The sequence below is a fragment of the Hibiscus syriacus genome, unplaced genomic scaffold (genome assembly GCF_006381635.1).
Source record: "Hibiscus syriacus cultivar Baekdansim isolate YM2019G1 unplaced genomic scaffold, ASM638163v2 tig00112632_pilon, whole genome shotgun sequence".
Lineage (NCBI taxonomy): Eukaryota > Viridiplantae > Streptophyta > Magnoliopsida > Malvales > Malvaceae > Hibiscus > Hibiscus syriacus.
Genome location: NW_024063371.1, coordinates 645,922 through 660,367, shown reverse-complemented (window position 1 = coordinate 660,367; position 14,446 = coordinate 645,922). Strand labels below are relative to the sequence as shown.

Here is a 14,446-nt window from a genome sequence, read left to right as displayed (position 1 = left end):
CCAACTTGTTTTTGATTGCAATTGAGACAACATTTGAATAAGTCAAAATATTGATTTCGCATTCTCATTATAGTTGTTGATCCACCAAAAAGAAAATCACATGAATTAAAATGTTTCAAATTTTATTAAAAGAAACGTAATTAGGATGGGATTTTAAACACCAAAATATATAATGACCCAAATGCCATGCAATCTTAACTTTGACCCTTCCAACATGACCTATGATCTTCACCTCTCCTTTTTGCTCATCTTTCAAACCTTATCCCTTACTCGTATTTTCCACCCCAAATTTGGAGACCGACTGCCAAGTATTTATTCCAAATCATGTTCTCCATTGAAATACGTAATGTATGAAAGATATCGGAAGGTGTCTATATATTTTGAATACGTAATGTTTAAATCTCATTTATGAATATGATCATCCCTATTTCCATGTTGATAACATGTATTTTTCGGTTTTCGGAATAGTTGTTTATAATTTAAAATGGATTTTATTGTATGGTTTCAGGCTTGTCTGAAATAGTATTTGTGTTGTTGGAGCTTGGGCTGAACCGTGACCTGCAAAGCCGAAAAGGGTTATGGACCTAGGACTTTGAGACTTAAGTGGAGATGTTGAATCTCATCATCTTGATATATTGTACCACTCGGCTTTCTTTAATGTTTGGGCCCTTGGGCTCTCTTCTCTGGTTTTTACCCTAATTTTTTAACACACATATATATATATATATATTTGGATGTCAATGAATATTGTATAAGTAATTGAAATTTAGGAATTTGAGATTATATGATTAAGTTTGAATCTTATTACCGTCACTCTTAGTAGATAATCTATAAATTCTTAAGTAAATTCTAATTAGGTATTAAGTATGACATAGTCCTGGACGGGGAGAACCACCATGATCTTAACATTTTTGTACTATATATGACTTCCAAATTTACATCCTTTATGATTATCATTCGATTTGTTATTTGATGTACAATTATTTAATAGAATAATTTTATAAACAATTTTAAGATAATGATAAATGTTTCAAAATACATTTAATTTTAAAAAAATGAAAAATAGAATAGTGTTCATAGTTTTAAGATTATTTGTAAAATTATATTTTTCATCATATCCTATCAATTCAATTTTAATCATAACTATTATATTTAGTTTTCTTTTCAATTATCAAGAGAATTATCTCATAACATTATTATTATTATTATTATTATTATTATTATTGGGTAATTTGTAGGGCTAATTTCTTTTTTCGTAGGGCAATTTTCAATTCAAGTTTGGTATGAGACTTTTAATGATATATCACAATCATAACTTTAATATCACATGTAATTCAATTAATTACATTACTTTATTGAATTTATCTAAAGAAATTAAAAGATAATTAATAGAATGTGGGCAATAGGAGACGTGAAGAGTGAACAAAAATTGTAGGAGAGAGTTTGCTAAAATAAAGGCGGACCTGACAGGTAGTAACGAAAACAAGCAAAATGAAGTCATTAAAATCTCAACTTTTTCAATGCCCTATCTTTGCTTCCTTATTAATCGTCTCCTAACTTATCACCATTATTATATCTCATTTCAATCTCCCCGTTTCTCTCATTAATCCCTTTGAGTGGTATAATGTTTTTTTTTATCAATCTCAGTAAGTAAGAGTCAATATCTCTTTAAAGACAACTTTTAATCTTTTAGCATTTAATGTTTACACCCGTATTTATGGTGTTCAAACCTGGATCCTCTAAGAATAACATCACTTACTTTACCACGAAAACTACTTGATTCGTAATATATATAATGTTTAAATATTACCACATTTTTTAAACATTAAACCCTAAACTTAAATTTTAATCTCTAAGTTTTAATCATTAAATTATAAACTCTAAATACTACTCTAATGATCACTAAAATTTTAAAATATTTTATTTGGGTCACCAATTATAGCCATTAAACTTTTAACTCACTTTTATTATAATAAATATTATTAAAGAAGTTGTTGTGCACGTTAAACCGTTAAGATTTCTTTCAAATTGATAGTCATTGTTCCTCCTTTCTCCATCATTTCTATTGTTTGATGATTTTTTCTGTAAAAAGATTATCAAACTACTATTTTTCTTCTTTTTATCTTTCTTTCTTTCCCTTCAAACTCATTGAAAAAAATCTTTTAATCCCTCCAATTCTCAACCGAAACTAAACGAAAGAATTTTGATCTACCACTACCGACCTTTGAATCAACTTGAAATTGAACCATATTAATCTTATGATCAAATGAAATCTTATATTCATCGAAAACTCGCCAAGACTATGATTGATGGTTTATGTGTTCTCTTCCTTATTTTTTTCTTTTTTTTTGGCTATTGTTTATTGTATGTTGTTATTAACGGTTGTGAATGATGATCAGGAGCACGTCGATAAAAATGACAACACAACAAAATAACGAGAACGGGTTTTTATTTTTTTTAAAAAAGTTTGTTTTCTCTTGTTATTTAATATTTCATATTAAAATTTTAACGACATCTAATGGTAATTATTACAATAAAAAATAAAAGTTTATTAATTATATTGTAAGCTTTAAAAGTTTGATGATTAAATTAAAAAACTTCCTAAAAGTTTAATGATCATCAACCTGATTTATCCTAAAATGTATAGGAATGACCTAACTAAATGGTCACTAATGTTTGGGTAAGTGTTCGTTTTCATCATTGATGTTTGAAAAGTCTCAAATCGGTCACTAACATTATCGTTTGTTACAAATGGTCACTCGTCGTTAACAACCGTTATTGTGGGTGACAGAAAGTTGATATGGCATGTTAATATGATTTTTTGACATAGTTTGACCATTATTTTGACCTACCCTTCTCTTCCATCTCCACTCTCTCATCTTCATACTTTTTTGTAACTCAAAATCTACCATTTTTTAGATGAATAAGGGGCTCTCTTGCACAAACAAAGAATGCAACTAAACAAAGCCCTTGGCTTTGACTATTTACCATGGAATTGAATGAATGAGGGTGAATAGTGAGCCGTGAAACGCTCTATGCTTCTTCTTTGTTTAAGCCCTTGTTTTTGTTTAGTTCCATTCCTTGTTTGTGCAAAAAAGCCTCCCATTCATCCAAAAATGGTGGATGTTGAGTTACAAAAAAGTATGAAGATGAGAGAGTGAAGTTGGAGTGTCAAAAAATCATATTAACTTGTCACATCAGCTTTCCGTCACCCACAGTAACGGTTGTTAACGTTTAGTGATCATTTTGTAAAAGATAACGTTAGTGACCGATTTGTGACTTTTCAAACATCAATGATGAAAATGAACACTTATACAAACAGTAGTGACCACTGGCGTAGTTTACCCAAAGATAAATTAAATGTTAAAAAATAAAGAATTTATTGTCTATGGAAGGAAAAAAGTTGGGAATTGGGATGGGGAAGAGGTGGGGCATGAATAATAAAGAAATAATATATGGGATATCATTTTCTAGAATTAGATACGAATGGACCCCAAAACCAGATGGATTACAAAGCAAGTTGAGCACTACATGGACCATACATTGGGTGTGACGGGAGGAATATACATCATTCCAGCATTATCAATTAATTTAATTAAATAAATATTAAACCTTTTAAATGAATTTAATTGATTTTTTCATATTACAAAAAAATTTAAAAGCATTTATATTAAATCAATATAAACTAAATATCAGTAATTAAAAAGAAATCTATAATTGAATTCAACCAAACCAAAACATCTATCCTTCGGACAGTGACGCCAGATCTTTTTACAATTTTTCAAAATTTTAAAATACATATATTTTTTAAAGTCGGATGAAAATATGGGTGTGCATTATCGGATATCAGATATTAATCGATCCGAATTTTCGGATATCCGAAAATTTCAGATACCTAAAGTAATGATTCGTATCCGATCCGAAAAAATCGGATATCCGAATATCCGGATCGAAATCCAATTTTAGTCCTCCACGCCAATCCTTCCCAAGTTTACTCGACATGAATGACCTATGGATTTATTTGCAACAGTTGTATCTAGCCTTCATACCTCACAACAATAGAAATAGTTGTAAGTCGATCATACACAACATCGAAGAGATTGGGATCTCCTTTAATGCTCAAAATATTAGAAGGGATTTAAATGGCGAAAGATGGTTTCATTGGGATAAGAGAGGGACCAATGGAGATAATATGGTTTCAGTAGTTGGATCAGTTATTATGCTTATTATCTCTGGTTTCGAGCAAATCTCCATTAAGCACCATACTCGAACTACTAATCCTGTTATTACTCTGTACCCCTGATATCAGCAAAAACAATATCATGGTCATTTAAAAAAATATATGCACCATAACGAAACACTGATATTGGTGAGAAAAAAAATGAATAAAGACACCTTAGGTCGAAAATCTAATATTTCATCTTATGCGGCGAGTACAAATAGAAAAATTCAGTTATTGAAAATGTTTGGTTTCAATTAGAAAAGTAAGCTTGATTTGGCAAAAAGATAGATTATTTGTGGATAAAAAATACTCACTGGTAGACGAAATTCTGCAGCCTGTTGAAGAATAGATAGGAAAAGACCCTGCAAATGGTTCCAAATGCTGCCAGCAGAGCTCCACAACTCCTCCCAAACCACAACAGCTCTTTATCTAAAATAGCTAAAAAAAAATCAGATTTTCAGATAATCCGAAAATTATTTTTTATCGATCCGATAATCTAAAAATTAAAAAAATAGATTGAATATCAGATTTTTCGGATCGGATTAACGGATCGGTCGGATCGGATTTTTTTGCACACCTCTATATGAAAATAGGTTATATATAATTTAAAATCTATAATTGATCTTTCTTCCCCTCTTTTTCCTTTAATCATTTGCAGCTTAGCTGTTTTTGTTTGCCACAACTCTTTCCACCTGCTTTTTGATAGATTAAATGATATACCTTAAAATTATTATTCTACTCTCAAACTAATATTTATCTTTTTTGCAAATTGTTTCTTAATAAAATCAAATAATTTCAATCGACGCTTATATTTTTATTATATAGACAATATAAAATTATTTTACATAATAGATATATTTTAACTATAAATCTTGGGATTCTTCTTGTTTTGGAGAGGTTTATGATGATTTTTGTATTGATTCCCTTGTAAATGATTTCATTTGATAATAAAATTCGAGATATTCTTTTTCTAATTCCTGACTTTTCGGATAATTTTATAGTATTTAAAAAAATGAAAGAATGGAAGATTTTTAATGAGACATCTAATACTTATAAAAACAAAAATTAAGAGAGAGAAAAAAAGGAATTTGTAATATTTGTATAATTAGAAAGAAGGAAAAAAAAGAAATTAGTGTAGCGGATCTCGTTGTTTTGACGCTATATCTGGGGGTCTGTGGCATAGCTCAGCTTTGCCTTTGTACGTTCAGCCATTACAGAAAAAACTTACCCAAAGAAGAAGTGAAGGGAAGGAATCGATAGGAAGGAGAAGATGTCGTGGCAAACGTACGTAGACGAGCACTTGATGTGTGAAATCGAAGGCAACACTCTCTCTGCCGCCGCCATCATCGGCCAAGACGGCAGCGTTTGGGCCCAGAGCTCCAATTTCCCTCAGGTCCTTTTCTTCTTCTTTCAAATTCTTCCTCTTTACTCCGGAATAGTTGAGTGAAGAGATCTGATTCTTATGATTGAATTCTCTTCTGCTTGATGTATTAGCTGATCTGATTTGCTCCGTGAGGATTATATTTGTTCACTCCTTGCTGAAACCAAAACTTGTGTCTTTTTCCTCTTCTTCAAAGTTCCAACTTCTGTTTTTGGCTATGGTTTATTAGTTTATGTTCTTTGCTGTATTGAAAGATTTGCCTTTTCACGCCTGGAAACCAGAATATTCCTTATGATTTCTGGGTTTGTTTCTATTTATTAGTTTTATAAGGATTAATCATCAGTTGAATAAAATGAAATAAGCTTTGCTAATGGATCTTTGCAAATAACCATGATATCAGCAATGATGATAAAGGTAATGAGAGAGGGAAATATTTCGGGCTAATCCCGTTTATTCGATTGTAAAGGTTCTTTTATTTTTTAAACAACGAAGGGTTATGCTTTTGCTTTTTTTCTCTTTTCTGATAAGCATATTCTTAATGTTTCTTGGTTCTATGTTGATTCAGTTCAAGCCGGAAGAAATCACTGCCATCACGCATGACTTTGTTGAACCAGGATCACTTGCCCCGACCGGATTGTACCTTGGTGGCACAAAGTACATGGTGATCCAAGGTGAACCCGGAGCTGTTATTCGAGGGAAAAAGGTGATGTTGTACATTTCTTCCAATTTATATTTTGTTTAAAACATTGAAAAATCTCATGCCCACATGCATTTTTTACACTGTGTTCAATGCAAAGAGATTCATCAATTATGCATTTTGTTACTAGTGTAATTTTAATACATAGCGCACCTAAGAAAAGTGTTAATCTACTTGGTTTATGGCACTACAAAATAGCATATATAATTGGTTTGTGTTCCCTAACCCTGAGATTCCTTAGGTAGTGTATTTTCCCCATATAGAGATACCTTGGGGAAGGAGGAATATACAGTCACTACTGCATAACTTTTCGTACTTTTGGTTGTATGGTGTGCATTCTGAGCCTTTTGTCATTTTAATTTCAGGGGCCTGGAGGTGTTACTGTTAAAAAGACCAACCTAGCCTTGATCATCGGGATCTATGATGAGCCAATGACTCCGGGCCAGTGCAACATGATTGTTGAAAGGCTCGGTGATTATCTCATTGACCAGGCACTTTAGTTTATTTGTTGTGCCTTGATTGTTGCATTTCTTCTTGGCTTCCTTTTCTATAAGAAATATCTGCCACCTCTTGTGGTAATGGTTTGATGCAGCTAAAATAACAGTATTACAAGTATTAAAAGTCATGAGGAACCCTTTTTCCAGAAACAATAGGCTTGATGTTTGTAATAGTGATATTGTGATCCCCTTGCTTTGTTTCTTTACTTGTTTGATGGATGGTATTGTCAAGATTGTGGAGTGAGGTACTTCTGTCTACATTTACAATGAATTTTCTACTGGATTTGGTAAATTAGACCGCCAAGTTTTTCCGTCTAATATTATGTTTTCTGCTTTAAATCCGACCGGAAGACCTTAACATCAATGTTGTTCATACTTTTTATATTTCTTGAACTAGCATTAACAAAACAGGATACAGTGAGGAGAATGCTGGGGGGGGGGGAGTGGTGCATTCTCATTATTCAGTGTAAACTTAGAGTCGACCTTCTCAACATTCTTTGAAATGATGCACATAACACACAGCATAACTTCAAACAGAAAGGAACTAAAAACCATTGGAAAGAAACTACCAAGCCCGTGATCACACCTGGTCGTATTACCTGCTTCAGTTTTGCTATTCCTGCATGATAATCACAAGAATTACCTTAGTAACATTAGCTTAGCTCATGGGATCACCCATAAAACAAGGACATAGTACATGAGAAATTTCAGAATTTGTACTTACAATGATAGATGCAATTACCATAGCCTGCACAAATAAATTGAACATATAAGTATTTCCAGGCAAGCAAGATTACAACGTTGGAGCTTTTTATACTTCAAAAAAACTTGGCCAACTATGTGCTAGCTTAAAGATGAACTAAATAAAAGGTAATTGAACAATTACAGGCGAGTTGAGCTGAAACAATATAGACTTACTGGGATCCTTATCAACTTTGATTGCATTTCCTCGAAAACTGCAGGAAGCATCATTAGCCCCGTTTTTCTGGTAGTAATTGTTGAATGCAAAAGAGGCATGAGAAAGTAGAGTATTCGGCTCAAAACATTGCTGGTTAGGCTGAATTGATGAACAATCAGCTTTTCCAGGACCACAAGCCCAATCTAATGCATTCTGCAACTCCGTTCGAGACACCTGTTTAGAAGCAACGCACCAAGTTCTTCCGTTTGGATCGCTGCTTTTTACTGCAAAAAAAAATCCCAGTTTCTCTAACGGAATCAAATGTAAGAGTAGATACTGTTACGGCACATGAGACGTTTCAGAGCCTGTACTTACCGTTATAGATGCAATTACCATGGCCTGCACGAATAATACAAAAATAAACATAATGGGAAAGTTATTAGACTGAAAATTCATGCGAACTTGTAATAATCAGATTCTGCATAAAGTAATTGACTTACTAGGGTCCCTATAAACTTTGATCCCGGTTCCTCCAAAAATACATGCTTCGTCAGTGAGCCCATTCTTCTGGTAGTAATTGTTGAATGCATAAGAGGCATGAGAGACTAGATTATCTGGTTCAAAACATTGCTGGCCACGCTGAAGGGCGGAACAATCCGCTTTTCCCGGGCCGCAAGCCCAATCCAATGCATTCTGCAAAGCCGATTTGGGAGCCTCACTAGAAGCAACACACCAGCTTCTTCCATTTGAATTGGTTCCTGTTCCAGAGAAGTCCAGGTGATATACAGTGGACATGTCCGGATAAAATATGCCCCAGTTTCCCTCTATTTCAGCTCCGGCCTTGTTGTTCTCATTAAACAATGAAAATATATACACGTCTAGCTCTCCCCCAGGCATGGCAGGTGTATCCAGGACATAACCAACTCCACTAGGCATGGCAGGTGTACCAGAGTCATCGGTGACATGGCGAATTAAGTTGGTGTTATAAGTCTGGGCATTTTCAATACTAGCATACTTATCTCCTCTTGAACCTTGTGTAGGCCAGCCGGTTTCTGTAACGAGAATCGATTTTCTACCACGGGACGCCAAGGAAGAATGAACAGCATTTCGACTGGCGATGGCAAAATAAACAGCATCAAGCTGAGCATCGAACATGTTGTCGTAACGTAAACCAGTATTGGGATCTTCAAAGCCTTGGGAGGATGGTTTAAACAGAGTATAATCCAAAGAAGAATCTCCAACAGCAAAATAAGGATATAGATTGACCATAAAAGGTGACTGGTTTTCATCCAGGAATTCCAACAAAGGATTCAAAACATACTCAAGACTGCTTCTAAAAGCCCCTTCAGAAGGTGGAAATGATTTGGACAAAACCCCAAAGGAGAGTGGAGTTGAAACCTTGATCCTATCTTGCAGCCCCACCTTTCTCAAAGCTGAAACAACGTTTCTCAAGGCGGCCATCACCAAGTTGGCGGCATTATCTGAGCTCTCGGTCACTTCATTACCCACAGTAATGTGGGTGATCTTCGTGGGCTGGTAGAATGGGAGGATGTTCTTTGAGAGCCAGGAATCTACGTATGACTGGGACTGAAACGCTGGCAAGTCGGAATTATGAACTCCCACCATGAATTCAACGCCGGTATTTTTAAAGGCGTTCAACACTTGGGGATCCGAATCATATATCCTGAGGTATCGAATGCTGTGCTTTGCAACCAGTTGTGCTACTTTATCAGGTGATGGAAGATTATCACCATCCCTTCCATACGCCACTCCTACTTTGTTTCCCCTACACAAATCTGAAACAAATATGGTTGAGCGAAACAAACATAATGAAATAGAAAGGAAGACAGCAAGACGTACCTAAAAGCTGAAGCAACAAAGAAACAGCAAATACAAGCTTCAAACCCATTGTTAATAAATTCTTAATAAATTAATGAGAAATAATAGGGTTCCAAGCTGCCTCTTATAGAGAAAGAACAAGGCTATTGTGCTACTACCATTAAAGTTGGTTCACACAGCACCCCCACTTCATTTTATCTTCTGTTTCAAAAAATCTATTTCATTAGAGACACATTTGGGATTCATGGTCTACTTGATTACATAATAAAATATATTAAACTCGATTCACCACAATCAATGTATCAAGACCATCAAAATCATGTATTTTTTAATTTTTTAAAGTACGTTTGAGGATAAATTTTTGGGTAAAGTACATAAATGGTCCCCCAACTATAAGGCATTGCTTTGTTGAGTCCCTTATTTATTAAAAGTCACAAAATGCCCCAGGATTATAAGATGTTGCTTTGTTGACTCCCTTGACTATTAAAAGTTATAAAATAATCGTCCGACTATTTATATGTTTCAAACTCATCTTAGACTACTGTCTAAGCTAGACGTTAATCTGCTGACTGTGATATGCTAAAATATGATCCCAAAATCGTTTGAGTTGTATTTTGTGGATCGAGTCTATGTTTACATTATGTCGTCGAGTCAATGCTTGAAACATTATGGCATCGAGCCAGTGCTTGAAAGCAACGACAGTGCCTATAGACATCATCAAAATATGGTTTTATCATATCTCAGTCAACATGTTAATGTCCAGCTTAGACAGTTGTCAACTTTTTAAAGAAAAATGATGAGTTTGGGACATATGAATATTTAGATGATCATTTTATAAATTTAATAGTCAGATGACTCAACAAAGTAACACCATATAGATAGGATAATTTTATAACTTTTTAATAATAAAGAGACTCAACATAGCAATATCTTACTGTGGGGAGAGCATATTTTACCCTAAACTTTTTATGTAGCATTCTATAATTTTGATTTGATTTTAGATTTTAAAGATGATGGTAATAGAATATTTGAAGATTTAACATTGATGATGATTTTCCAAATTCATAGATTTATTAAAATTTAGATTGCAAATCATTATATATTGACGGAAAAGACTCCGACCTAAACCCTAATAATCCCATAAGATGAGTTGAATGGATGGCAGTAAAATGATGAGTGGATAGTAAGAGACTTGGGAAGAACAATTAATTAATAGTTAATTGGGAGGCTAATTAATGATTAGGATCCGATTTTCATTCCATTCCAATTTTTTTTATAATCACTGATTTTTATTAATCGATTAATCCGGATCAGGTAGTAGAAGAAAGGACGATCATCTCAATCTTGTTTGCTCCATTTGTAAAACGTCAGGATTTCAATCCCTGACATTTACTTAAGAGACCTAATATTTCATCTCACCAAACTAACTGGTTGTCGGTACCTTTCTACATTTCTTTATTCCTCAATTTGCTTCATTACTTAACTCGCAACCCACATGATTATAACATCCATTGTATTAATTTTATATTTTGGTAGAACACAAACAGAATAAAATGTATGGGTAACGTGGAATTATCACTCCATCCCACTCCACAGGTTTATTATTGACTCTTGAGGCCACCAAATTCAAGCAAAAAGACACCATCAATCCCATGCGCACACCTCAACGATAGACGCATTTTCCATAGCCTGCACAAATAATATATGGATAAATAAACAAAGATAATGGAAAATCATGCAATCATATTGACTTACTAGGGTCCTTGTACCCAAAAAAAAAAACAAAGAAGATTGACTTACTAGGGTCCGTGTATACTTTGATCCCAGTTCCTCCGAAACTGCATGATTCATCTGTGGCCCCGTTTTTGTGGTAATAATTGTTGAATGCGTAAGAGGCATGAGAAAGTAGAGTATCTGGTTCAAAACATGGCTGGCCACGCTGAATGAGGGAACAATCCGCTTTCCCCGGACCGCAAGCCCAATCTAACGCCTTCTGTAAATCCGATGGCGGAGCCCGTGTAGAAGCAACGCACCAACTTTTTCCACTTGCTTTTCCAGGGAATTCCAGGTTATAAACAGGCTCCATGTTCGGATAAAATATGCCCCAGTTTTTCTCAATATCCGGTCCTTGCTTCAGGTTCTCATTAAACAAGGAGAAAATATACACATCTACGTCTCCATTAGGCATGGCGGGTGTACCAGACATAGTACCAACAACTTCATCGGTTGTTGTACGAGAACCAGAGCCAGAGGTAACATGACTTATCAAGTTGGTATTATAAATCCTGGCATTTTCATTAGTGGCATACCTGTCTCCTCCTGAACCTTTCGAGGGATAGCCGGTTTCCTTAACAATAATCTTCATGTCTGCGAAATTTTGATCAGCCAAGGAGAAACGTTGATTGACGATGGCGAAATGAACAGCATCTAGCTGAGCATCGAACATGTTGTCGTAACGTAAACCAGTACCGGGATCTACGTTCGCTTGGGGAGATGGCCTAAACAGAACATAATCCAAAGAAGAATCTCCAATAGCAAAATAAGGATACAGATTAATCATAAAAGGTGATCGGTTCTCGTTCAGGAATTGCAACAAAGGATTCAACAGAAACGCAAGGCTACTCTTGAAAGCCCCTTGGGAAGGTGGGTATGTTTTGGATAAAACATCGAAGGGGAGGGATGTTGAAACCTTGATCCTATCTTGCAGGTTAGACTTTCTCAATGCCGAAACCACGTTCCTCATGGCGGGCACGACCAGGCTGGCGGCGTTGCCCGGGCTTTTGGTCACTTCCGTGCCTACAGCAATGAGGGTGATCTTCGTGGCCGGGTAGTATGGGAGTATGTTATCTGAGAGCCAGGAATCTACGTACGACTGGGACTGGAACTTGGCTAAGTCGACATTCTGAACGCCCACCGTGAATTCAACGCCGGTGTTTTTAAAGGCGTTCAACACTCGGGGATCGGTGTCATAAATACTGAGGTATCGAATGTTTTGGCTTTGAACCAGTTGTGCTACTCTTTCAGGTGATGGAAGATTATTAGCATCCTTTCCATACGCAACTCCTACTTTGTTTCCCTTACTGAAACCTGCACATGGAAATTGAGCAATCACTATTTCATTTTTAATATTCTTAATTTACATGTTGAAAGCAATGAAACAAATAGCACAATGAAGATAAGAAAACGTACCTAAAAGCTGAAGCAACAAAGAAACTGCAAACACAAGCTTCAATCTTGAACCCATTCCCACAGATAATTAATCTTCTTCTCTTGCTTACCTCTTCTTATACACAAAAATCTTACTAGAATTTATTCATAGCCGCGTTAATTGATTTAACGTACCCTACATTGACCAAGGACCAAAGACAAGTCAATGTATCCTGCTAGTGCTAAGTCTGCTTCATTTTACCAGAGAAGTAGGCATCCATCAGGCATATTAATGCCTTTCACCGCCGGGAGTTTCAGATTTAATTTTCATATTTTAATAATAAATCCAAGTGTATTTCTTGGATGTATTGATTTTTTTTTTTAAGGGAGTGTTATTTGGTGTATTGATATTTACGGAAGGGAGTGTTAAACGTAGTCTTTGGCGTAATGATTTTTCAGGAAAGGAAGTGTTAACCAGTCCTTGCCCCTTGTCAGGGATGGAAGGAGACAAGTGGTGGTGGCCGCCTCTTAATAATTTAAAATTATTATATATTTAAATTTTTATGTATTTTTTATATAAAATCTATTTTTTCTCCTAAAATTTTATATTTTTAAATTTATCCCTTAAAATTTTATAAGTTTAATTTTATCCCTTACATAAAATCTTACTTTTATCTCTACCTTTACTCTTTAGTGTATTGATTTTTTTAATCATTAGGAAAGATCACATGTTTGAATTGTTTATTTTAATAATATGCTAAATTCATCTACTTGTACTGTTGTCATTACAATCATATTTAAGCAGAGTTTGGAGGCAGGCGCCATATTGGACCAGTTCTAGACTACTGGCTTTTCTTCTGAGGGGGCTGCCCTCAATAAGAGGAAACTTGAGAACCAGAGCCAACAAGAAAACAAAATTATGCAGCTTTTCAATATCTTCTTTAAAAGCTTCATTTTCCACACACAAGTGGCTCGTCCCTCAACCTCAACAACTCTCTACACTTTTTTTTTTTGTTTAAGTCTTGGTATAATATAATCCATAGCAGAAATTATTTTAGATTAAGAATTTACTAAGACTAGTTCCAAGAAAATAACTACAACTTTTGCTTAACACGAAGCACTATACTATGTATCTTAAAAGAGACCAATCTTTTTAGCCTAAATACTTGGGTTTAAAGGTTTTCATGTTGAAAGATATAAACGTAAATCTATTAAATTTCTTACTCAAATTCTAGCGTTATCTGACTTTTCTAGGTCAATGCTTATCGGAAGTCATTCCGTGGACTGCAAATTGTATAGGGTTTAAGACCCAAACCAAAACTATGGATTTTTCTCCTGTAGGACCCTTTTAATGGATCGAGTTAAAAAAAAACTGTTAAAGATGCTTTCAGACTGCTCAAGCGAGCCACCCATGTCCGGGGGCAAACCAATCGAACGGCACATGATTTTGCTAAGCTCGATTATTGTCTCACAAGAAGAAAGGAATGATTTGGTGTGCAAAACCAAGTTCAATTTAATCGCCAGTAAATTATTTTAGTTAATTGTTCAATTTTTTATCTTAAATTATATTCATTAAATCGGCTAATCGATGAACCAATTAATCGTAATATTTAATTTGGATACTTTTATTTACTTTATTTATTAAAAATATCAAATTTAATAAAAATGATAACAAATATGAAACTTAAAAATGTTGGATATTATGAAAATCGGAGTAATTTGAAGTCGAAAGGAAAAAATTATAAAGCTTGAAAGAAGTTATTGT

The 14,446-nt window shown here is 34.6% G+C and overlaps 3 protein-coding genes across 4 annotated transcripts; 1 reads left to right on the top strand and 2 right to left on the bottom strand.

The window, feature by feature from the left end:
* The first annotated feature begins 5,372 nt into the window (after positions 1-5,372).
* On the top strand, positions 5,373-7,092 carry LOC120182201 (profilin-1-like). The gene is made up of 3 exons (XM_039187200.1): positions 5,373-5,615; positions 6,169-6,306; positions 6,666-7,092. The coding sequence occupies exons 1-3, from the start codon at positions 5,493-5,495 to the stop codon at positions 6,798-6,800; spliced, it is 396 nt and encodes a 131-aa protein (XP_039043131.1). The 5' UTR covers positions 5,373-5,492; the 3' UTR covers positions 6,801-7,092.
* On the bottom strand, positions 6,939-12,795 carry LOC120182198 (glucan endo-1,3-beta-glucosidase 13-like). 2 transcript variants are annotated; one of them, XM_039187197.1, is made up of 6 exons: positions 12,724-12,795; positions 8,196-9,491; positions 8,071-8,094; positions 7,716-7,979; positions 7,522-7,545; positions 6,939-7,416 (listed from the first exon to the last, which is right to left on the bottom strand). In XM_039187197.1, coding segments are annotated over exons 1-6 (1,665 nt in total). In that variant the 5' UTR covers positions 12,779-12,795; the 3' UTR covers positions 6,939-7,414. The 2 variants fall into 2 exon arrangements, with proteins under 2 accessions (XP_039043128.1, XP_039043129.1); XM_039187198.1 differs by lacking the exon at positions 12,724-12,795 and adding an exon at positions 9,556-9,624.
* On the bottom strand, positions 10,971-12,424 carry LOC120182199 (glucan endo-1,3-beta-glucosidase 13-like). Its single transcript, XM_039187199.1, has 2 exons — positions 11,335-12,424; positions 10,971-11,223 (listed from the first exon to the last, which is right to left on the bottom strand). Exons 1-2 carry the CDS (start codon positions 12,275-12,277, stop codon positions 11,198-11,200), a joined length of 969 nt encoding a protein of 322 aa, XP_039043130.1. The 5' UTR covers positions 12,278-12,424; the 3' UTR covers positions 10,971-11,197.
* Positions 12,796-14,446: the final 1,651 nt, after the last annotated feature.